At 51.1% G+C, this 22784-nt stretch overlaps 1 protein-coding gene across 5 annotated transcripts in view; it reads right to left on the reverse strand.

The window, feature by feature from the left end:
* Window positions 1-14833, reverse strand: part of Ephb2 (EPH receptor B2) — a 177374-nt gene extending 162541 nt beyond the window's left edge. For 2 of the 5 annotated variants that reach the window (XM_051173580.1, XM_051173578.1), the window contains exon 1: window positions 14561-14768. In XM_051173580.1, coding sequence (XP_051029537.1) covers window positions 14561-14621 — 61 coding nt within the window. In that variant the 5' untranslated portion in view covers window positions 14622-14768. Of the gene's footprint in view, window positions 1-14560 lie in introns of all 5 variants that reach the window. The other 3 variants (XM_051173581.1, XM_051173582.1, XM_051173579.1) reach the window with 3 other exon arrangements.
* Window positions 14834-22784: the final 7951 nt, after the last annotated feature.

Consider the following 22784-nt stretch of genomic DNA (forward strand, 5'->3'; position numbering starts at 1 on the left):
ATTCTTTGATTACTCTCCACTTTATATATGGAGGAAGGGCCTCTCACTCTAACTTAGGGCTCACTGATTCAGCTAGTGTCACTAGCCAGCTTGCTCCTGAGATCCTGTCTCCAGCTCCCGAGTTCTGGGACTATAGGTGGGTCTCCACATTCAGCAGTTTTAAGGATTTGGGACATTGGAACTCTGGTCCTCAGGCCTCAAGGATGCACCCACTGAATCAACCCCCGAGTCCCAATGCACCTGCATTTTGACTATGACATGTTTCACGAGACTAGGTGTAGAATTTCCTACTTGTGGCCTCATGTTGGTAGAAAAAAATAATAGTTTTGGATCTTTTGGGGTTGCAGGTTTTTCACATTAGAGAGGCTTGAGCTGTTTAAGACAGTGACCTTGGGCCCCTGGACATTTATGAACTTGCATCTGTTTTAATATGCCATGTGAGTTAATGACTATTACCAGGGTCACTCAGGATGGTGTCAGCTCATCTTCAGGAGCTACTCTGATAATATTAATGGAGGAAAAGGAGAGGAGGAGAAAAAAAGAAGTGGTGGAGGGGAAGGAAGAGGAAGAAGGCTTTGCCCATCTCTGCTGGGATGCAGCTCTGATATCCAATGTCAGTGTGTTTAATTTCTCACAAGGTCCCCTGGCATCTCAGAGACCATCAACAGTGAGTGATGAATGGAAAGACAGATGAATGAACTGATGGATGAAGGGAAGGAAAGGATTAAGGGAAAGGAGGATACATGGACAGATGGACAGAAGCAGTCTGGAGGAAGCTGAAGGCATTAACTGATCCCAGTGGTACAGAGCCCCACCAGCAGCAGAGCCTTCTGAGACCAGATGCTCAATCTGTCCCCAGCTGCTGCACCTCTCCCTGGCTGTGAGCTCCCAAATTGGAGCCAGCATCAGTCTGAGCATAGGATGGAGTAAGTGGAAGCATGGGGTGGCTGATGCCCGGGGGAGTCCCAGCTCTTCCCCCACCTGTCACCAGCTCTGAGCACCAGCCCCTGACAGCAGGAAGACATCTCTAAAAGCATGAGCCAAGTCATTGGGAAAATAGGATTTACTCTGCAGACATTCACTTGGGGTTAACTTCTCCGGAACTCTACAGTGCCAAAACTTTGGCAAACCCATAGTTGATGGCTCAGAGGATTTTTCTAAACCTGGGGTATCTGCTATTTGCTAGCATGATCCAGAACCAGAAATAGGAAAATAAGGAAATACTATTGCACAGATACCTAAGGGAATTTAAGGGGAGAAGGGCACCCAGGTTCTTGTTCATTCTTCTGTTAACTTACATGAAAATGCTTGACTTTGCCAATACATACATACATACATACATACATACATACATACATACATACATACACACACACACACACACACTCATACCACATCCATCTACCCAGCCAGTCAGGCACCCATCAAATATCTATCTATTCATCATCAATTACATCCACCCATACATACATATATTCTACCTATACATATATGTATATGTATATGCATATATATATCCCATATATCTGTACATACATACATCCCACCTATCTACCCATCTATCCAGCCACACATCTATCCATCCATACATACATCCACCTACTCACCTACCCACCCACCAATTCATCCAACCATCCATTCATCCATCCATCCCATCTATCTACCCAGCCAGCCAACCAGCCACACTTATGCATTCATCTATCATCAATTCTATGCACCCATCCACCCCATCCACTTACCCACCCATCTATCAATTACATCCATCTATCCATTTATTCATTTACTCATTCATTCATCCACCCATCTGTCTGTCCATCTGTTTATCCATCCACCTATCCATCCATCTACCCACTCACACATTCTATGCACCCACCCATTCACTTACCCATCCACCAGACTACCCATCTTCCAATTCATCTAATCGTCAAGCCTGTTCATAATCTGCCCAACCATCTACTCCACATAACTGCTCATGCATTCATCTTCTGTCCATCCAGCCACTCATCTATCCAACCATCAACCAGCTGTCAACTGCTCAGCTGCTCATCCCACTCTACCACTACACACCACTCAACCATTCCAGCTGAGGATCTGCCTCTACAGCTGGGAGGAAGCGGACACGCTGACCCATTGTACAACTGATATAATCTGAGAAATATAATAGAATTACACACAAGGTGCTCCCAAGGACACAAAGACAAAGGACAACCAGGGCTTCAGACAGGAGGAGCTATACAAGCTTGAAGTATCAGGAAGATACCAGAGCAAGCAGATGAAGGAGTACTGAGTAGGGGCAGGGTGTGATAGGATAACACTGTAGACTCTACAAGTCCAATGGAGACAAGAGAAATAACTAAGAAGGGCTAATAAGAGTAACTCAGTGGTAGAGCATTTGCCCAGCATGTACAAGGTCCTAGGCTCCACCACAGGACACACACACACACACACACAAGCACACGCACACGCACGCGCGCGCGCGCGCACACACACACACACACACACCTCTATATAAAGAATATGACCTAAAGGCCTTCACAATGGTTGATGTGAGTCACAGCTGTATTGATGTTTATGTTTGAAATACTTAAAAATAGGACTAGACAGATGGTTCAATGGTTAAGAGCTGGCTTCTCTTTCAGAGGACCCAGGTTCAATTCCCAGCACCCACATGGCAGCTCACAACTGTCTGTAATTCATCTCCAAGTGATTTGACACCCTCACATGGACATACATACATGCAGGCAGAACACCAATGCACATAAAAGAAAAAATAAATAAATTATTTTGAAATATTTAAAAGTGAAAGTATTAGTCTCTAATTAGCCAATGAGTTTGGGTCCAGCTCTACCATCCCTAGCCAAAGTCCATAGTAATTATTTACCTTCTCCAAGCCTTACTTTTGAAAAGTGTTTTTATTGTTAAATTTGTTTCGCATATGTGTATGTATGTGTGGATGCACATGCTTGTGAGTGGAGGTCAGAGAGCAACTTGTGAGAGTTGGTTCTCTCATCCCACCATGAGGGTACCAGGGACCAAACACAGTCAGTCAGGTTTGGTGTTTATACCCACTCAGCCATCTTATTCATGCTCTCCCCTTTTTTTGACTCCATAGTCTAGGCTGGTCTCATACATACAGCAATTGTCCTGCCCAGACTCCTGAATTCTGTGTAAACATGTGACAGCTATCATGCCCAACTTCATTTTTCAATCTGGAGGATGTAACACCACCTATAAACTATGCCAACACCAACCCTAGTAGCTGTTCTTTAGCACCTATGCTGAAATCACCTCTGTTATTACTGCTATTGTTCAGAACTGAGTAGGGAAACTGAGACAAGGCAAGGTTTGGCAGGACGAAGACTTTTCTCTCTTCTATTCCCCCACTAACACCTGGAGTGTGGGGGGGGGTCTTACACTCATTCATAGACAACTAAGACTCAAGAGGCTGAACCAACAGCTGGGGATGTAGCTCAGTGGGTAGGGTGTGTATCTAACATGCATGATGTCTTGCATATCCCATATTGCACAAACAAAGTGCGGTCGTGCATACCAATAATCCCAGCACCTGGGAGGTGGGGGCAGGGGGATCTTTGGCTAGTTCTGGGCTGGCTCCTCTCAAGTGACAGAGCTGACAAGTAGAGAATCCAGGACAGGAATTCTGATCTGCCTTTGCCTGCACCTCCTAGCTCCCCTAGACCCAGTCAGGGTCCTGCCTTGTCATACCCCCCAACCCCGGGCTCCAGAAAGGACTAGTCTAAGGAGGTCCCAAGTGCTGGGGGCGTCTCAGCTGCTCAGAAGTCCTTCCCACTGCTTTCCTGGAACCACGGGAGCTGCCATCTGAGGCTGTGAGTAGTGACAGCTGATGCTGATGGGCACAAGCAAGAGGATGTCACAACCAGGGCCCTGACTGGAGCAGGCTCCCTGGGCCCCAGCTTTTTGTGGGTTCCAAAAGGGCCTCTTGGGCTCTGGCCGAGCTGTTCCCAGGCCCTGCCTCCTGGGAGAGACGGAGAAGGTCCATTCAGGAGGGTCGAGTCCCACTGTGCTCTAAGCCTCTTTCTCCCCACTTACACGTCTCAAATGCTTTTTGTCCTTCCGGCTTCCCATGGATTTGGGCCAAGTGACAAGTTGGTGCTGTGGACATATGTCGTCGCCATAATGGGAACGTTGACCTCACACTCTCCCTGCTGGGGCCAGGCAGCTTGCACCGCGCCCCTGTGCTTGGCGGCTTCTGCTCTTGGGCTCATCCAGGACTCCTTCCTGAAGCCCATGTACATAATGCATTCATGGCTACCAGATCTTAGCAAGTATTGTCTCCATCGTCTGCCTCACACTTCACCTGCCGTGCTTTGGGAATCTCTGAGGAGCCACCTCCTCCAGATGCCTGGGAAGACAGCTCAGTCAGTACAGTGCTGGTTGTCAAACATGAAGACCTGATTCTAGAACCAGGCACAGTGGAATCAGAACCCCTGTTGGAGTTTGTATACTCTTAGCCTGTGAGCAAAATCCAAGTTGTAAACATGGTTAGGTATGGTAGCTTCCCCATAAATACACAAGCTTTGTAGATCATAATCATAAGCTTTTGCAAGACTAAGCCTCATCTCCTGCAGAAAAAAGTGGGGGTGGGGGAGTGGTACCCTTCGATAGCTGCTCACTATGGGACACCACTGTCCTTCTAACATGAACGGCACACTTGATCATAAGCCAGGCCAGCTTCTGGGTTTGGGGGTCTCTAACCAAGATCCTTGTAATTTATTATCTGTCTGACTTTAAACTTGATCTCCCATTTAGGCAGTAGATAGGGGCTGTATTTCTTGCCTGTCAAACGTTTACCACAGTGGGTCTCGACCGCTTTGGGAGTCGAACGACCCTTTCACAAGGGTCACATATCAGATATTCTGCATATCAGATACTTACATTATGATTTATCACAATAGCAAAATTACAGTTATGAAGTAGCAATAAAAGTAATTTTATGGCTGGGAGTCACTACCACATGAGGGGTCGCAGCATTAGGAAGATTGAGAACCGCTGGTTTAACACATGAAATCCCACTAATGCGTTGCCTGGGCCCATCCTCCACTGCGTCTCTCCAGGTGATGCCAGAGTGGTATCTCTACCCACCCATGTGTTACCACAAGTATCCATCTCCCTGTGCTATGAGCCAACCTGTGCTCCAAAGTAGATTCACATCGGAACATTTGCCATTCTTCCCTCCCCTGCATGTGACAGTCCCTGACCACCACAGTTGAATGAAGAATACAGTCACCTTTTGACACATATCACAGTTGGCTGAAATTATGACTCCTAGGGAAACTGAGGCCCGAAGGGGTAAAGCTATCTACCTCAGGACCTTACCTTTGAATCCCATGTTACCGGCCAAAGATCTCTCTTTAACCTTGAACCTCACACGAGGTCTTGAATAAGCTTGTCCCTGACCACCCTCACTAATTTGGAAGTTCCCTGACTTTACATCTGTCAGGAACTAACTTGGGCATGGGTCACAAGGTGACAAGAGCCCCTGCTTGCTCGGGACAGATTACACTAGAGAGATACAGAGAGGAAAGTGCTGTGCTGTGCTGGGGTGGAGTGCAGGGAGCAGAGGGCAAGGAATGGTCCCCCTGGCTTCCCACTGCCCTCATCCTTGGGCTATAAACTGCATGGAATAAACTGCCTAAAAGGTGGTGCCCTATATGTCCTTACCCCAATGAACCCAAGGCCACTCTGTTCTCATGAAAGTCTAGATCATAATCTGGGGCACAGGCTAGCCCAGAGCATTTAGAAAAGTGTATCAGTGATGGTGTGAGATGGGAGGAAGCCCAGAACTTTGAGTATCTCCTCCAAGGTGTACTTTGGTGAAGAGACAGTTACTCCAGTTAAACAGTGTGTCAAGTCTCTGGCAAGAAAAGGGCCTCTCTTTAAGGATGGAAAATGAGACCATGAGTTTCCTCCCTTCCTGGGAGCCTGGGATGACCCAGAGTTAGCTTTAGGACTGGTGCAAACTGGTGAGATACCAGAGGATGAAAATTTTGTGACACCAGCTCCTAAGTCTTACCCGGAAGCTGGGAATGGTGATGTATGCATGCAATGTCAGCACTTAGGAGGCTGAGACAGAAGGACTGCCACAAATTTGAGTCCAGCCTGGGCTATAAAGTAAGACCTGCTGTCAGAAAACCCAAGCTGGAGAGATGACTCAGTGGGTAGCAGTTTCCCACATAAGCCTGATAACCTGATTGGATCCCTGGGACTTCAGTGGGAAGTGAGAACCCACTCCTGTGACCTCCACAAACATGCTATGACACATGCATGCCCACGTTCACACATATCACACATACATCACACACACAATAATATGTATATATTAATATATATACATATATATATATAATTTTATTTATTTATGTCCTTACTAAAGCTACAAGTCTTACAGTCTTACATGGGCTGGGCATGTAGCTCAGTAAAGCACTGGCCTAACATGCTCCAAGCCTTGGTACATCCTCAGCATAGCAGAATACGAGAGAAAGGAAAAGTCTACTGTTCTGCTTTGCCCCCTGAGGTGCTTACTGTAGACTAATGACAGGTGAGAAACACCGAGGAGTAAGTGGGCCAGCCCTCCAGCTGTCCCCAGGGCCAGGTTGGCACTTCCAGTCTCACTGTCCTAGTCCCCTTCTCCACAAGGATCCTGGCTGACACTGTGTGGAACAGAACAAATACTTCCCAAAGCCATCAACCTGCTGGAGCAAAGGCCCTAAACCACCCCTCTCTGAGCTAAAACCAGGGGCTGCTTGTTACCCAGCAGCATACCACACAGTACTTTCTGTAGTGTTCTCCCCTGACTGGGGTCCAGCACCTGGCCCTGAACCTAAGAGCTGAAGCCAGTCCATATCATGGAAGAGGTGGCCAAGGTCCAGGAGACCCCTGAGCAATTGTCTTCAGGTCCCCACAGAGTCTGGGCCAGACTCAACTTGGACCTGCAGAGCCTGGAGGGCAACACCCACACGTGCTGCAAGGTGCTGGCCAGTCAGTCACCCAGTACCTGGGAAATCTAAGGAGGCAGCTGTGATTCGGCTCCAGCTGACCGTGGACATGTGGCGATGTGGGCCTGGGAAGCTAGACTGACTTTTAGAGAAGCCAGAAGCGTGAATTTTTCTAACATTATTCTTCTTTATGTTGGCTAAGCACTCAGTGACAATGGCAACTTCTGGGCTCTGTGGAGAGGGCTCAGTTATGTTATGGCAAGCCGCTGACTTTGGATGGGTCGCATTTTTCCCCAGGCCTCAGTTTCCCTGTCTCTGAATTGGATCCGCTGGCTCCTGCCCCCTTGAAGGCACTCCTGACCCTTCAGTCCTATCAGCAGCCTTCCCGTGACAGCGCCACATTCCCCGGCCTCAGTGGAGGTGTTCCCACTATACACAGCGTTCACACCAGATTTGTCTAACTTACAACATTATTCTGACCATTATGACAGAGATTGCGTTTTTATGGCAGGTTTGTGAGTTCCAGAACACTCCCACCTGCATTATCTCAGGATGCTGATGGAGTTGGAAGCTGGACAGCTGCCTCGGAGACCCTTGCCAGAGCTAAGTCTATCTCTGAGCTTGGAGCCCGATTGCAGAGGCAGCTGGAGAGGAGCAAGTGCCCCCAGTGCCACCCAGACCCAGTTTGAATCCTAGCCTTGCCATTCCTTGGGTGTCCTCAGGACAGTCAGTATCTGAGTTTCCTTTGCTTCATTTGCAGAATTGATGTGACCACATGGTCACCATGGACCTGTGGGACACACAGGCAGGCACGGCAGTGTCTGCAGAGAATCACAGCCATCGTCACCTTCATGGCAGGAAGTACAAACCAGGGAGGCACTGGGCCAAAAGCAGAGTGTGACCATGGAGAACCTGGGGGTGGGGTGGGGGTGTTAACTGGGTCAGGGCCTTTGAGGAAATGGGGGTGGCATTAAACTAGGGCAAGGCCTTTGAGGGAAACCCTCCAAGACAGGCTGAGGGGCCCCTTACTCTCCAGCAAGGGTCAGTTAAACCCCGGTTCTAGCACACACAGGTCTTACATGTCTGCTGTTCCGCTGCAGGTGAGGGCAGGCCCAGGGAGAGGTGAGGACAAAGGACCTCGTGAAACAACCCCACCTTCCCCTGCTCTGAGCCTGGTTTCTGACTAGGATCCAGCAACTACAGCTTTCTAATGTTTATTCACACTCATCACACCCGAGACTCACTCAGCTCACCTTCCTCCAGGGAAGGGATCAGTTCCCACAAACACATTGAGAGCTAGGGACTCATTCCCGCTTGACAGGGTATGGAACTAGAACTCAGAGAGGGTAAGCAACAAGCCTAAAGACACACAGGAAGAGATGGTGGAACTCCACAAATCGGTCTGTGTGCATATACTGCTTACAGGACAGTAGGGAAGGGAGCCAGGGCTACACCAAAGGATGGGGGGACAAGGGGGGACAGTAGTCATATCTACTTATGCCACCAAGTGAATCTGGGCATGGCTGCATATCAGGTTACTTGGCTGGTACAGACCTGTATACTAGCTTTCACTTCATCCTCACAGTGCCTCCAGCAGGTCCTGTCTGCCACTTACCAAAGAGGAAACCGAGGCTGGCTTAAGGCCACAGAGTAGGAAAGGTTTTTCTCTTCAGAGGGTGTACCCACTCCCAGGGCATATAGGGGCGGGTAGGAGGGGGAGCAGGTGGCTCTGGGATGCTCACCTAATGAAGCCCAGGCTTCAGTGGCCTCAGCAAGCCCCAGGTGACACGGAGCTCCCCTCCCCCACCTTCCGGAAGGCAGCTGCTTTAAAAGGCCCTAAAACGCTTTCAAGGCCTTATCAGGCCTGCTTCGCTGATGCCAATCAGGAAGCTACCAGGTGCTGCACCAACGGCCACCCCACCCCTTGGAGCTGTACAAACATTCCTCCCTCCCACTCTCCTCCCGCCCTACCTCCTTCTACTCAGCAGCCACCAAGAGGTGCCTGGAGGTGGGTACAGGCTCTGCTGGACATCCTTTCAACCTGGCCTTTCCCAGATCCTGCCTGGCACAACTTCTCTCTCAGAAGTCCTGGGCTGCATCTCAGGTCACTGTGGACAAGTGTCACTCAATGACAGAAAGACTAGAAGATGTTTAAAATGGAGATTCCCTCCACCTACCACCAAATCGCTAGCTGAGGCCAGCACACAGATCTGGTCTGCCTCTGCCAGGAACTCCAACCTGACCTACACGCTTCAACCTCAACAGGAGCCCAGGGCCCCTCCTGCCAGGCTTCTGTCACCAGCCAGCTCCGCCCTCCACCCACCCTTTCTATGTGCAAGGATCTTGCTCCACCAAAGCTCACAGATGAACACAAACAGGTAGAGTGGATGGGATGAGAGCCTGAGCTGAGAGTCATTAAAGATGCCCGGAAGGGACTAGGGATATGTCTCAGTTCATAGTAAGCATACCCGTCAATCCCTAGCACTCCATAAGCCAGGAGTGATAGTCACCTGTAATCCCAGCAACAGAGGCAGGAGGATCAGACTTTCCAGGTCTTTCTTGGCTACAGAGCCAATTCGAGGCCAGCATGAGCGCCCAGAGAATGTGTCCCTACCAAGACACTTACTTCAAGGAAGGGGTGAGAGATAGCAAGGACAGCCTGCAAGAGGCACTGATGGATGAACAGGACTTCAGAGGTAGGGCCCCAAAGGTAAGAAACCGACAGCTGAGGTACCTCTCCAGACAGAGTGACCAGAGTGCAGAGCTGGGGGTAGTCTGAGACCCGAGGGGCTTCCCCACAAGGTCCTATATAGGGAGTCTGAGTCTATTCACCTATAAGGTGCTGTCATGGGGCAAGCAGAGCAAGGCATCTGTGTAATGAAATCAGAACAGAGGCCTGACACCCAAGCAATCACAAGGCCACGTAGGCAGACACATCCAAGCCCAGTCATCGAGGACTACACCTACAGGCAAGGGAAAGAAAGGAACCCTGGGCCCTTTCTTTATCTCTATGCTGGGTGTCTGGCAAGGGAACCATAGGAGATGAACAGAGTGTAATCACCTTTTCCCAAACCACACAACATGCAATGTTCGCATTTGAACCCAGATTCATTGATCCAAGAAGACAGTATCTTCACCCACACCATCTATGAAGTCAGCAGGCTCTGTTCCATCCATAACATGTTGCTGATGATAGAGGGATGGATGAATGAATGAATGATGGATGGATGGATGGACAAATGAATGGATGATGGGATGGACAGATGGGTGAATGCATGGAAGGGTGGAGGAGTGGATGGGTGGAGGATGGATAAATGGGTGGATAACAGAACAGGTCCATCTGATTAGAGTTCATAGTGCTGGGTTTTAAAGTGAAGCCCAGCTTTCACTGACTAAGACACACACTAAAGCTACCTCCTCGAGAAACAGAAAAAACAAACATACATAGGAAACAACTTTAAATTCACCAGGGCTCCAGGCAGTTAAAGTCCCAGAAGACAGAACTGGGCTCCCAGTCCTCATCAGAAAGGGTCCATGTGGCCCTTTGGCTAAATTGTCTGTTCCTCACTCTCATAACACTTCCTTGCATCCCTACTCTGACCATCCTCAGACTCTGTCTTTCCAGGAAGGTTTCCTTGGTTCCCCGGGCCCTTTCTTTCTCTGATGCTCGACCAGTGTTCAGTCACTCAACACTCCATCCATTGGATGCACCTTAGCTGACTGCACACTTGTCACTGAGTGCTCTGGGTATCAGAGCAAGCAGCCCTGCACATTGCAATGCCACAGCCAACACAGCAGATTGAATCACTTCCTCCTGGGGTTCACGGCCCAGAGCGCCAGGCAACATGAAACAAGGAAACTAATATGGGTGTTAGGAAGCCAAAACAAGCGGGTAGGATACAAAGTAGCAAAACTGGCATCTGTTGTGGGTAATACTGTCAGAAAAGGCCTCCCTGAGAGGGCATTTGAGCAGTTCCATGCACCATAACTACAAGCATACAAAAGGTCCAGGGCGTCCTTGCCTCTAGGGAACTCAGTCCAGAGCACTGGATACTGTGACTCTGCACAACTAAATCTGGATTATTCTCAACATCCCCAATGACTGAAGTCATTTGTCTTCCCAAACACACATCTGACCAGGTCCCTCACTAAACAGCTCAAGAACCTTCAATGGCTCCCCACTTCCCTCCGTATCCAATCCATACCCCCTTAGTCGTCTATTCCGGCCTTTCTGCACCTGCCTGTTCTCCCTTCTTTGTGTCACCTCACACTGGTGCCCTCGAGGCACACTCCCCTAGGTCACACCCAAGGAAATGCCAAATCATCTGGCCCCTGGGCCTTTCCATATGCTGCTGGCTTGCCAGGCAACATTTTCCTTATCCTCATAGTCCCAAAGTCAACCGCCTCAACTCTGAAGAGACCAATCTGTAAAAACGCCAGGTGGCTAAGAAAGTCCATTGCCGGGAGAGTAGGGAGTGAGAAAATGAAACACAGCATCGAGCCATAAAAGACGACATAATCCTTTTCCAGCCCAAACTGCACCCCCAGGTGGCCCTCAACTTCCTCCTGGCAGTGCTCAGGGACACACTTCACACATTCACTCTTGCCAACTATTTTCTGTCAGCCTGTCCCCTGTCTCCCTGCCTGCCCCAGGGTCTAGCACCATCCAGCCAAAAAGGAAGCACCATAAATATTTGGAGAGCAAACGAAGGGCTGTGAGGGGGAGACCTCAACCTTTACATTCCATCTAGTAGTGAGTCGGCCACCGTCCTCGGTCCCAGGGTTTCTCTGCCTTGTGACGCCTCAGCTCCAGATGTTCAACACTTTGCTTTTCCTGGAGGGGTCTTGTGGTTTGGATGGGACACTAGACTCACCGTTCTTGTGGAGGGTTCGCTCCCCAACACAAACACAGCGTGCACACATGCACGCGCACCCCATCTTCTCTTGAGCACCCCCTTTCCTCTCGAGCACTCCACAGGCCGGAGCTTGGAAGTCTTAGGTAATGCTCAGGCCAGCTTTGTGGGCGACAGAGCAGCAGGAAGAGAAAGGAAAGCAGGTAGAAGTAGCCTCATGGATCTGGATGCCAGAGACAAGAGCTGTGTCGTTTTCCCTGGACTCTGCCCTCCATATTGTCCCACAGATGGGGCTGCATCCAGGAGAATCCAAGTGTTCCCTGGATGTGCAGCACCACTCATCAGTCATCCACCTTCCCAGCACAAAGGCCATTCCTAATTCTTGCAGTAGAATTATTTCCCCATCCACTACTCAGTGTGATCCTTATAATCACACAGGTGGGACAGCCACTCTACTCTCCCTTAAGTGACGGATGGAGAGAAGGAGGCCTGGCAAAAGGATTATGGCATGGTGGGTATATATAATGGAGTCCTGAGAGAATAGCCAGAGGCCCTACCTAGGGAAACTGAGGCCCCTACAGAGAAGAGAGCTGACACTGGCAGGGTCCTGAGTGAATTTGAAGCAGATCCCTGCAACTCACCTCACACCGTTTCTCAGTCTAATATGAGCTGATCATGATGGATTGAATTCTCAAGCGTCCTCCTACTCCTGCCCCCAAATGGGCAGCCATCCCATCTTGTGACATCAGCCACCAACCAGCCCTGTGTCCAGGGCCAGGGCTCAGTCAGGCCACGGCCCCCCAGATTCTAACCACCCACTTGCCAGAGCTGGACAGACGTGGCCCTTCCATCTACCCCACGGTAATTAAAAACACACCCAGGCCTTCTCAAACGCGCAAGAGAGGCCAATTTTCCTCCCCTCCAGCCCCACTGACTGCAACCTAAATAGCAATATTTATGCCAAGCTCCCCATAATACTGTAAACATCCCAACGTATAGTGGGCCAGCACATGAGTCATTTCCCCAAAGCCAGTATAATAAGTGGTACACCAACCAAATCCCAGGGAGCTCCCCGCCAGCAGCCGGGCTCCAGGGCTGCCCTCCACACCCAGGGCCCGTGGCACCCTCAGTGCCCTGGCCACCCCACTCTGGGAAACCACAGGCAGCCGCCAAATCCTGAAGGAGCCGGAGGACAGCTGCCTTGGTGCCAAACAGGATGGCTGCCATCCAAGGACCCCCTTTACTCCCCCCCAACACTGCGGTCACTAAAATGCTCATTACTGAGAGAGAAACTAAGTTCTAGCACAGCGTCCCACACCGTGGTTGTGCCTGGGCCCCTTAAGGCTTCTTCACTCTTCACATTTCACCCCAAAGTGGTCCAAGAATAAGACACTCTATGCCTCACCCCTCAAACCCCGGTGGCACGCTCCTAAAACGGGTCACCCTCTTTAGGGGCAAGAAAACCCAGCCAATTGTTTCAAAAAACCTCAGACCCGGGGCCTATTTTTAACACCTAATGACTATGGGTGAGAAGGGATTTTTCTGAACCCACAGTTCCTCTGTTTGTTAAAAAAAAAAAAAAAAAAAAAATCGACCCTTCTGGCTTCCTGGAAGACTTCTCTTGAAGGATTCAACACGACTGTGGGTCGGTCAGCCAGCAAGCACTTTGCAAAGAAGCTTCAAGTACCTTGTCAACCGTGCAGCACGCCGTAAACCACTGAGAGCAAAGTACTTCATAAACTGTGAAGCGATTGGCAAACTGTAAAGCGCAGTACACGTGAGAACCATTATTAGGATTCACGCCTGGTCCTACCAGTCCAGCCATTCCTGGCGGACACACCCAGACCCCCGCTAACAACTTTCCCTCCAGAGCCAGCGAGCTGCGACCACCTGGCAGCCACTCCCGCCTCCGGGGGGTCGGGTGGTACCACAGCGTGAGGCCTCGGGGAGAGGCCAGGAGACCCAGGCCAAGGCCAACAACACATGGCAAAGCATCTGGTCGGGGCTCCGACGGCAGCTGGAGAGTTCTCGGGGCTCCAGACTCCACGCTGAGCTCTGTCGCCCTCGGGGCGGTGGCCCGCGGAGGTACCCGGAGGACCCCGCGCGCAAGAGAGATGCCCATCACCCCATCCCCCGCTCAGTCCTGCTGGGGAGGGGACCCCATTGTACGCCGCGGGCGACCGGGCGGGCACGGACGAGGGGGAGGGGGACACTAGCGCTTCGCTCCACTCCGCGGGTCCTCTTGCTCTTCGGGTCGCCCAGGCTGCATCCAAGGGGGCGCGGCCCGGGATCCCCAATCCTTGGCGCGGCCGCGGTGCCTCCCTCGGAACGCTCCCTGCCAAACTTTGCAGCGCCCACTGAGCGCCGGGCCCGCGCCCCTGAGCTGGGTGCTGAGCCAGACCGGGCCAGCACCGGGCTCTGCGGGGATGCAAAGACCCGGGTGGCCGGCGCGCAGTGGGCAGAGCCCCCGGCCCTGGGCGGTGCTCGCCGGGCTGGCTACAAAGCCTCAGCAAGATGGTCCCTTCGCCTCCTCCTGGCACAGTCAATCAGCGCCCGCCGCTCGCCCGGGCGCCCGCAGGGCCCCGCGTCCTCCCCAGCGGTGGCCGCCGGCCACACCTCCCCGCGGCCACCTGCGCCCGGCACTAACCCCCGGGCAAACTTTGCGACCGCGGGGCCGAGTGAGGGGGCGACCCAGGGCCGAGGCGGCCGCTCCCCGCCCCCATCCCCGCTCACCTTCCACGGCGGCTAGCAGCGGCAGCAGCAGCAGTGCAGCCCCCAGCCTGCGCACGGCCATTGCTGCGCTGCCGGGAGCCTCGGGCCGCGGCGCCGCGGGGACCCCGGGGCTGGAGCGCGCGCCCCGGGCTCGGGGGGCCGGCGGGGAGCGGCGGGGCGCGGTGCACACACACACGAGCCGCCGCCGCCGCGCAGCCAGCAGAATGAGCCATCCAGCCCGGGCAGAACGGGGACCCGGGCTCCGCCAGCGCTGGGCACGGCCCACCTGAGCCGCGGGCGCGGGGGGAGCAGGGGTTGGACTGCCAACCCTGCGCCTGTATCCCACGTGCCCACGGGCTGCACCACGCCCGAGGCACGGCCCTCTTAGTCTTTTATATCCCTTTGGAGGGAGCAGCACCCGTGCTGGAACACCGTGACCCCACGCACCCGGGTGTCCGGGACCCCGAATTCCCCCCCGCGCAGCAGTGGTCTCTTCCGGCGCTGTGGCTCCTCCAGATAAAGCAGCGATTTCAGCCCAAATGTTTCTCAATTTTTATTGAATGCTGCAAAGCCGAGATCGTCTGGCGCGGCTGACAGGAGCAGAGAGAGGGGACCCGGGGCGGGGGGCGGGGAGTGAGGAAGGGGTTGCCCAAAGCCGGGGGATTGGCCCTACCTGTCAGGGCCGGGAGTGCCACCCCCTTGCATGAGCCCTGCCACCCGCGTCCCCGCAGCTTCGAAAGGGACTGAACTGCAATGAATGAGGAGGGAAAAAGAGGGGGGAGCTGGGAACAAAACAGGCGGCTTTCCCAGGCTCTGGGGCTGGGCTGGGGCCTCCGCCTGGGAGAGTGGGCCTTGGCGCTCGCCGATGGGCCCGGGGTTCTCTCTGGCAGGGGTGGCGGGCCCTGGCAGGCAGACCCCAGGCCTTTCCTCCTCGCCTTGTTGTCTTGCGCGAGCCCACCGACCCCTCCCCGCGGTCCTTTCCAGACGCACATTGTATTTCTCCTCTGTTGATCTGGTTCCCGGTGCAGTTTGCGTGCAGGGGTGTGGAGGAGGCCCAGGGGGTGCCTAGCGACAGCCCCTACTCCACCCCTCGGTGGAATGGACCTGTCTGGACTGCTCGGTTTTGTGCATAGCTGTCCCTTCAGGGAGGACACAACCCCTTGTCCCATTTCTGCGGGGCCAGCCTGCTCTGACAGCCTTCATCACCATCATCATTAGCGGGCTTGCTGAGGCCGGTAGTGGGCGGACTGTAGGGACCCTGCGGGAGCCACCCAGGCAAGGCCCCTAGCCTTTGGGATCCGAGCTCCTGAAAACACGCTCAGCCAACAGCACTGGCCACGCTCTTTGCAGTGGGAGGAAGAGTGCCCTAAAGGAACTGGATGTTAAAAGTCCAGTGCAGACATCTCCAGTCCCTTTGTCCCACAAACTAGCAAAATGTCCCAGGGAGGTCTTCCCTTTAAGGCCCATCAGGCAGACAGTACTGAGACACCAACCGAGGTTTGGAGATATGGGTCACCTTTTGAAGCTCTGAGAGTCCATTGGGAATGAGCATCAACCTGGGAGGCCACCAGGAAGAAGTGAGCCTTGAAAGCTGCAAAGGAGGCAGAACAGAAGTGAGCCAGGGAGAGTAGAATGGAGGAGTCACTCCCCTCTGCCAACATTTCCCCCCTCCCTGTTGCCTGCGGACTCCTGCCTGGGGCTTTTATTCTCTTGTTTCTGCTTGTCAGACGTTCCAAGGGACTTAGGGCTTGGTGGACTCTGAACCTATTCCACTCTCCATCCCAGGGGGCCCCTCCCCGTTTCCAGAAATAATTGCTGGGCATCTATTACAAGCTGGGTGGATTCAGCCCTGCTTGTTTCTATCCCCTGGGGCCCTTGCCATCATCAACCCACCTCTAGCAATTGCATCCTTTCTTTGATTCAAATTACAAGTACCAGACCCTAGCTTTTTTTGAGGACCCTGGTTGCAGGCATGAGGCTCAGGGCTGTCTATATGTGCATACTTTTGTCTCAACCCTGGTGGCACAAGCTGACTCTCTCAGGTGATGAGACTGAGGACTAGGTAAGTCATGCTCAAGGTCACATAGCTCGTTGGAGCTAGGATTCAAAGCCTGTCTGCCTGACACCAACCACCATCCCCTGGGCCTCCCTGTAGGTCCATAGAACTTGTTTATGTAATTAACCTAATTCCCACAGCCATTGAAAACCTTATCAAAATGGGTAGCAGTTTGCACTTTTACCTAGCTAAACACACACACACACACACACACACACACACACACACATTGCAATAACAATAAAGTTCCTCATCTTTCCCATCCTGTTCTCCCTACATGGCCTCTCCCCCCCCCCTCCCCTATTTGGGATCCTATAGAATGGCTGAGTTTTGTCATCAGGCCAGGGCCTTCGTCTCTGCTCTTTTGGCAACTGCCTTCAGTCTGCCTTTGTCCCAGCCAAACTCTACCCACCCAGCTTTCTCTACTCCATGCCCAGGGTTCCACCTCATCAACACCCCACTAAGAGCCTCCACCAACACTGGTCTCTCTTTGACTGACACCTATTTGCTTAGGACGTTTCCTGAAAGATGATCAGTGGTTCTCTTGCTGGGCCTCGGGATAGTTTGGTTGTCTTTGATTTGCATACCGCCTCTCTAACCCCAGCAGATTAGGTACTCCCTGGGGGGGGGGTGTGCTGTGAAACTGCTCCTCTCCAGGTGCAGAGGCTGGAGAGCTTTGGATCCAGACCTGGGTCCCTCACTGCATCGGAAGAGCCGGCTGGAAGCTTCATTTGTCTAATGACAACAGCTCCTCGCATTTGCAATCATGCTTTAACAGTTTACAAAGCAGTGTTCACACCCATCAAGTCGGCTCATGATAATTCAACCAGGCGAGCCTCCCACCCCCAGCATCAGCTTTTAGAAGGGGAAGCTGGGATTCAGAGAGGGAAAGGTACTTGCCCAAGTACTCTCAGCCCAGTCCATTGTATGTTGATGCAGTTGTACAGAGCTTTTGATGACCTAATTTGTCTGTGTCTCTTTTTCTCTCATTTGATTGACAACCATGAGTTGGGCATTGCCTGCATGCCAGACCCTGAGGAGGCAGGAATGCAGCTGCGGACCTGTTAGACAAGAGCCTGCAGGGAGTCCCAAATAGGGACAAAATAATGGACAATGATCTGGGCCAGGAAGACAATAAAGCAGGGTGACAGAGTACTGACTGACCGGGATGGGGCTGTGTGTGGGGTGTCATGGAAGCCTGTCTGAGGAGAGAATATGAGAGCTGATAGCCAAGCCAAGCAAATTCGAGGAAGGGACCTGCTGGGTGTCTCCTAGTTGTCCTCTGATTGTCTTACTTGCCCAGTTATCAGACTGATGGAGGAGGCCCTTAGCCATGTGTGGATTACAACACACCTCCAACCACTGCCAACTTAGAGGATCTGAGCAGACTAATTCTTCCTGCCATCTGTTTGCTGTGCGACCTCACACAAGACCTTCACTTCTCTGAGTCTGAGCTGGCGCATATCTATTTCTACTCTTATGGAGCTCATAGATCCACACTGCCCAAAGAAATCTAACACCAGCTCGTATGCATTTCTGGTAGCCACATTAAAAAATTAAATGGAACCAGGCGGTGGTGGGGTACACCTCTAATCCTAGCACTAGGAAGGCAGAGACAGGCAGATCTCTGTGAGTTCAAGGCTAGCCTGGTCTACAAAAGCTAGTTCCAGGACAAGCTCCAAAGCCACAGAGAAACCCTGTCTCAAATAAATAAATAAATAGATAAAGGAAGCAGTCAAAGGTAACTTTAATTATTTAAATCAACAAATCAAAAATACCATGTCAACATGTAATTAAGGAACCATTTCATATTTTTCCTTGCCTTCTTTTGTTTTGAGACGGTATTTCATGCAGCCTAGGCTGGCCTTGAATTGTGGCAGTCCTCCTGCCTCAGTTTCCTAAATATTGGGATTATGAGAGTGAGTAATCTGGTATTTCACTTTTTAGCACTTCTCAATTTCCATCTGCCCCATGTTGAATGCTGAATAGCCCCATATGACAAGGGGGGGGGGTGGCTGGGATGTGGCTCAGTTGGTAGCGTGCTTGCCTAGCATGTGCAAGTCCTGGGTTCCATTCCCAGAGTTTCATAAACCAGATACGGTGGTGCACACCTGTAATCCCAGGACTCAGGCAAGAGAACCAGAAAGCCAAAGGCATCCTCAGCTACATAGTGTGAGGCTAGCCTATGTTACATTAAACACCATCTCAAATAAATGTAGACACTGACAGCATTAACTGTCCTGCAGGGTGAAAAGTGAGATTTGTCTAAACTCTCCCAGGATGGATTCACAGCCTCTCCCTGAAGAAAGGGGGGGGGGTGGGGCACTTCCCAGAGGATGGGCTGGGAAAGATCATCTTGACAGCCAGGATCTGACCCAGCCCCCTCTTTATTTTTGTCTGAGACAAGGTTTCCCTAATGTAGCCATGGCTGGCCTGGAACTTGTTAGATAGACCAGGCTGACCTCAAATTTATGATCCTTTTGTCTCTCAAATGCTGGTTTTACTGACATGTGCTTGCATGCCCAACTGCCTTCCCTATATTGAGAAAAGTTTTTTCTTCCTTCTCATAAAATCACAACACATTCTCATTGTGAAGAATAAAACCAACAATGAACACTTCAGAAGAAATAAAAGAAATAAATAAGATTCACCCAACCTCCGCCCCCCACCAACCTGAGAGCCCACCACTCATCTTTTGTGACTAATTTCATGCTCAGTGTCCTTTTTCTTTCTTTCTTTCTTTTGTCTAGGCACACATTTTTTGGTATAACTACAGCCTTGCTTCAGGCACAGTGCTCAGTCCTAACTATTTCCTCCTAGTACGGGGAGTACATGTTGTTAGGTCATGACTTAAGGGAGATATACTACCCTAGGGACCAGAGGATGGATTCCTTGCTTCTCCTAAAGGCGACTGAGAACATAGCCCTTCCCCTTCCACCCCATGATCCTCTGAGCACAGAGCAAGAGTGGACCAAGCAACCAGGAGGGGAGGACTCGCTGAAAGCCACTTTGAGTCTGAAGCCAGCCCTGAAGTCTTTGTCACTCACTGGGAGGTAGAGGTGACTGGGCTGGGCTGAGGTTATGAACAGCTGGTTCCTCTACTGCCACCTGGTGGCCTTTAGCATTAGCACACTCTTCAGGAGCCTTGTCTGGACAGACATCTAACAGAGGCAGAAGGTACCGGGGTTTCATCGAATCCAGCCCTCTAGATGGGTTTCCCCAGGATCTATACGTCTGATCAGTCCACCTTCCTGCTATAGGCTTCCATGGGTCCTCATCTGTCTTCTTCTGTGCTGACAGTTAAGGCTCCTCAGAGACTGGACCACTCCATTTGCTATGGTGTTCTCCTCCTCCCAGTGTCCCAGTTCTTATCATCCTTATCTCCACTCTGTCACATCCTCCGGGTCATCCTCAAAGTCCTGTCACATGATGCCTACTCCATGAGTCCTGCCCTCACCAGCATGCTGATGACACATGCCTTGATTTCCTTTACCATCCCCCAATTGTCTCACAGCACAGAAAGAGGGGGGCTTTGAATTTACAGAACTGATACATTGAATCCACTGAGGGCATGCATGACCTTAACTTCCTTAAGTCTCAGTTATTCTGTTTGTTGTTTGTTGGGTCTCTTTGTGAGACAGTCTTGTTATGTAACTCATGATCCTCCTGCCTCAGCCTCCTGCACCTCCTGCATGCTGGGATTATAGGCATGTGTTGTATGCCTGGCTCTCAGTTTAGCTACAAAACGGGTTCGAAACTTACAGATTCATTAAGAGGACAGACTGAAGCTGAGTGTGGTGGCATATACTTGTAATCCTAACAGTTAGCAATTGCTCAAGAAGGTTGGCAGTTCCGAGCCATCTCGGGCTACATAGTGTCTCAAAAACAAATAATAATAAAGACTACAGACTGAGTATGCTGGCACATGTCCATAATCCCAGCATTTGGGAAGTGGAAGCAGGAGACTCACAATTCACATTTGAGGCCAACCTGGCCTATTTCAAAACAAAACAAAATAGAATGAGGTGTCAATCCAAACACCTGCCTCAGAGTGTGTCTGAGACACACAGTCTTCCTCACTGATAGCCCACACTTCCTGTGTCCCCCGACCCTTGACAGGCCCATATCCTTGCTCACCTCTAGATCCCAGAGTCCCGCAAAAGTCTGGAACCTGGGCATTGAGTTGTTGATTGATACCTCTCCCACTGACAAAAAAGAGCCAGCTCAGCACCAGAAACAGGTGGCAAGACACTTTGAAGTATCCGTGAGCCACTGGACAATAAAGATTCACTTCTTCCCTAGAATTGAGAGGATCTGCACTGTCTATCCGGAGCAAAGGGTCAAGGCAGGGGTGGGTGGGACCCAGGGTGGGTGGGACCTGGGGTGGATTGGGCCTGTCTGGCAGCCTGTTCTCCTATCATTCTCTTTGATCCTACCCCCTTGACTGCAGAGGAAACTAAGACCCACAGAGGAAGCAATTTGGCTAAAGTCATTCAAAGGACTCAGGAAATCTAAGCTGGGTGCCAGGATTCCTGATCCCCAGGTCAAGGCTTTCTGTAGCTTGTGGCCACAATGAAGATGAAACTGGATCTGAGTTCAAATCCCAGCATAGTTTTTTGCCTTCTACATAACTTTTATGGCATGTAACTTCCGGAGCCTCGGTTTCCTTGTAGCAGGAGGCCCTGTTAGAAGATGAAAGGGGCCAGAGATGGTGACGCCTTTGTAAACGGCAGAATGCCATGCCCAGGTGAAAGGTTGACACAGTTGCTTGCAGAGCCTGATACAGGTTGCTTTGATCTTGGCGCCCTGCAGTAGTACAGGGTTATATGACTGGCTGTTCCCCCGGCTGCCCATTTCCCAATCTACCATCTCTTCAGGATGGATGCCTGGCAATGGAAGTGCCTAGGAGAGCTGCCCCATCTAGACACAGTCTTAATAATACATGTAGGCTGGATGCTGGGGCTGAAGAAACATGCCAAAGGTGTGACACAGGCTACACTCATTCTTTAGGGATGTAGGTGTATGAGAACTAATGGGATCAGGTATAGTGAAAAAAGCTCCCAGCAAAAGTGAATCAGGAAGAACAAAGATTACCTTTAAAGACAATCAGGCTCAAAATAGTGTTCCAGAAGTGCTTGGCAACAGGATAGATGGGCGGATGGATGGAAAGGTGGATAGGTAGATGGATGGATGAGTAGATGGTTAATAGATAGGTAAGTGGATGTGTTGATGGATTGCAGCATGAATAAATGGGTGATAGATGAGATAGATAGAATGGGCTGGCTGGCTAAGTGGATAAATGGACAGGTGGACGGATGGACAGGAGTGTGGATAGATGGCTGATGAGTAGATGGATGGATGGATGGATGGATGGATGAATGGATGGATGAACAGATGAGTAGGTAAGTAGATGAATGGGTGGCTAAATGGGTCAATAGTAGGTAGATGAACAGATGGGTAGACTTATGGATAGATGGGTATATAGATAAATGTATGGATGTATATAACAGTATATGAGTAGATGGGTAGATAACACAGACAACAGAGGATAATGACAAGCAGGTTGGCTTTCAGGAGATAGTGACATATGAGTTTAAATAAATTTTGGGTTTAAATTGACTTGAGAGTTTTTAAAAAGGCACAACCAGCTTTCAAAACTTAAGAGATGCAGAATAGGCCTCTGCAGCTCTGCAGACTCCTCAGACACTGAGGCCTCTGAAAGCACTCAGATGTGGTGACAACTGTGGCTGCCAGGTGCCATGATGAGCATCCTCAGGAAGTTACCCATCATTCCCCCCAAACCCTTCCACGGTGCTTTCTGATTCCTGTGTGCTCTTCTCTCACTGTACCCTGAGCTCCCACCTCACCCAGCTGGCACTTTTAGCACCTCTTGGGAGATATTTGGACTTGAGAGCCAGAGTGCCAGCCCAGAGCAGGTTGAGCTGTTCTGCTTTGCTTGTTCTTGGATCCTGTGGGCATGGTGCATGGGAATATGGGACTGGATGGAACTCAGTCCCTATCTCTGCAACCAAAAATGAGAGAGAAGGAGCTTTGGGGGAAGTGGCCCGGACATCTCAGACTTCACAGTTGTACTTGGGGATCTGCTCCCGGAAAGTGACCTTCAAGGCATTCAGGTCAACTGTGCCACAGAACACCTTTCAGACAGTGTTTGATCAGATAAGGACAGAA

The sequence above is a fragment of the Phodopus roborovskii genome, unplaced genomic scaffold (assembly GCF_943737965.1).
Source record: "Phodopus roborovskii unplaced genomic scaffold, PHOROB, whole genome shotgun sequence".
NCBI lineage: Eukaryota > Metazoa > Chordata > Mammalia > Rodentia > Cricetidae > Phodopus > Phodopus roborovskii.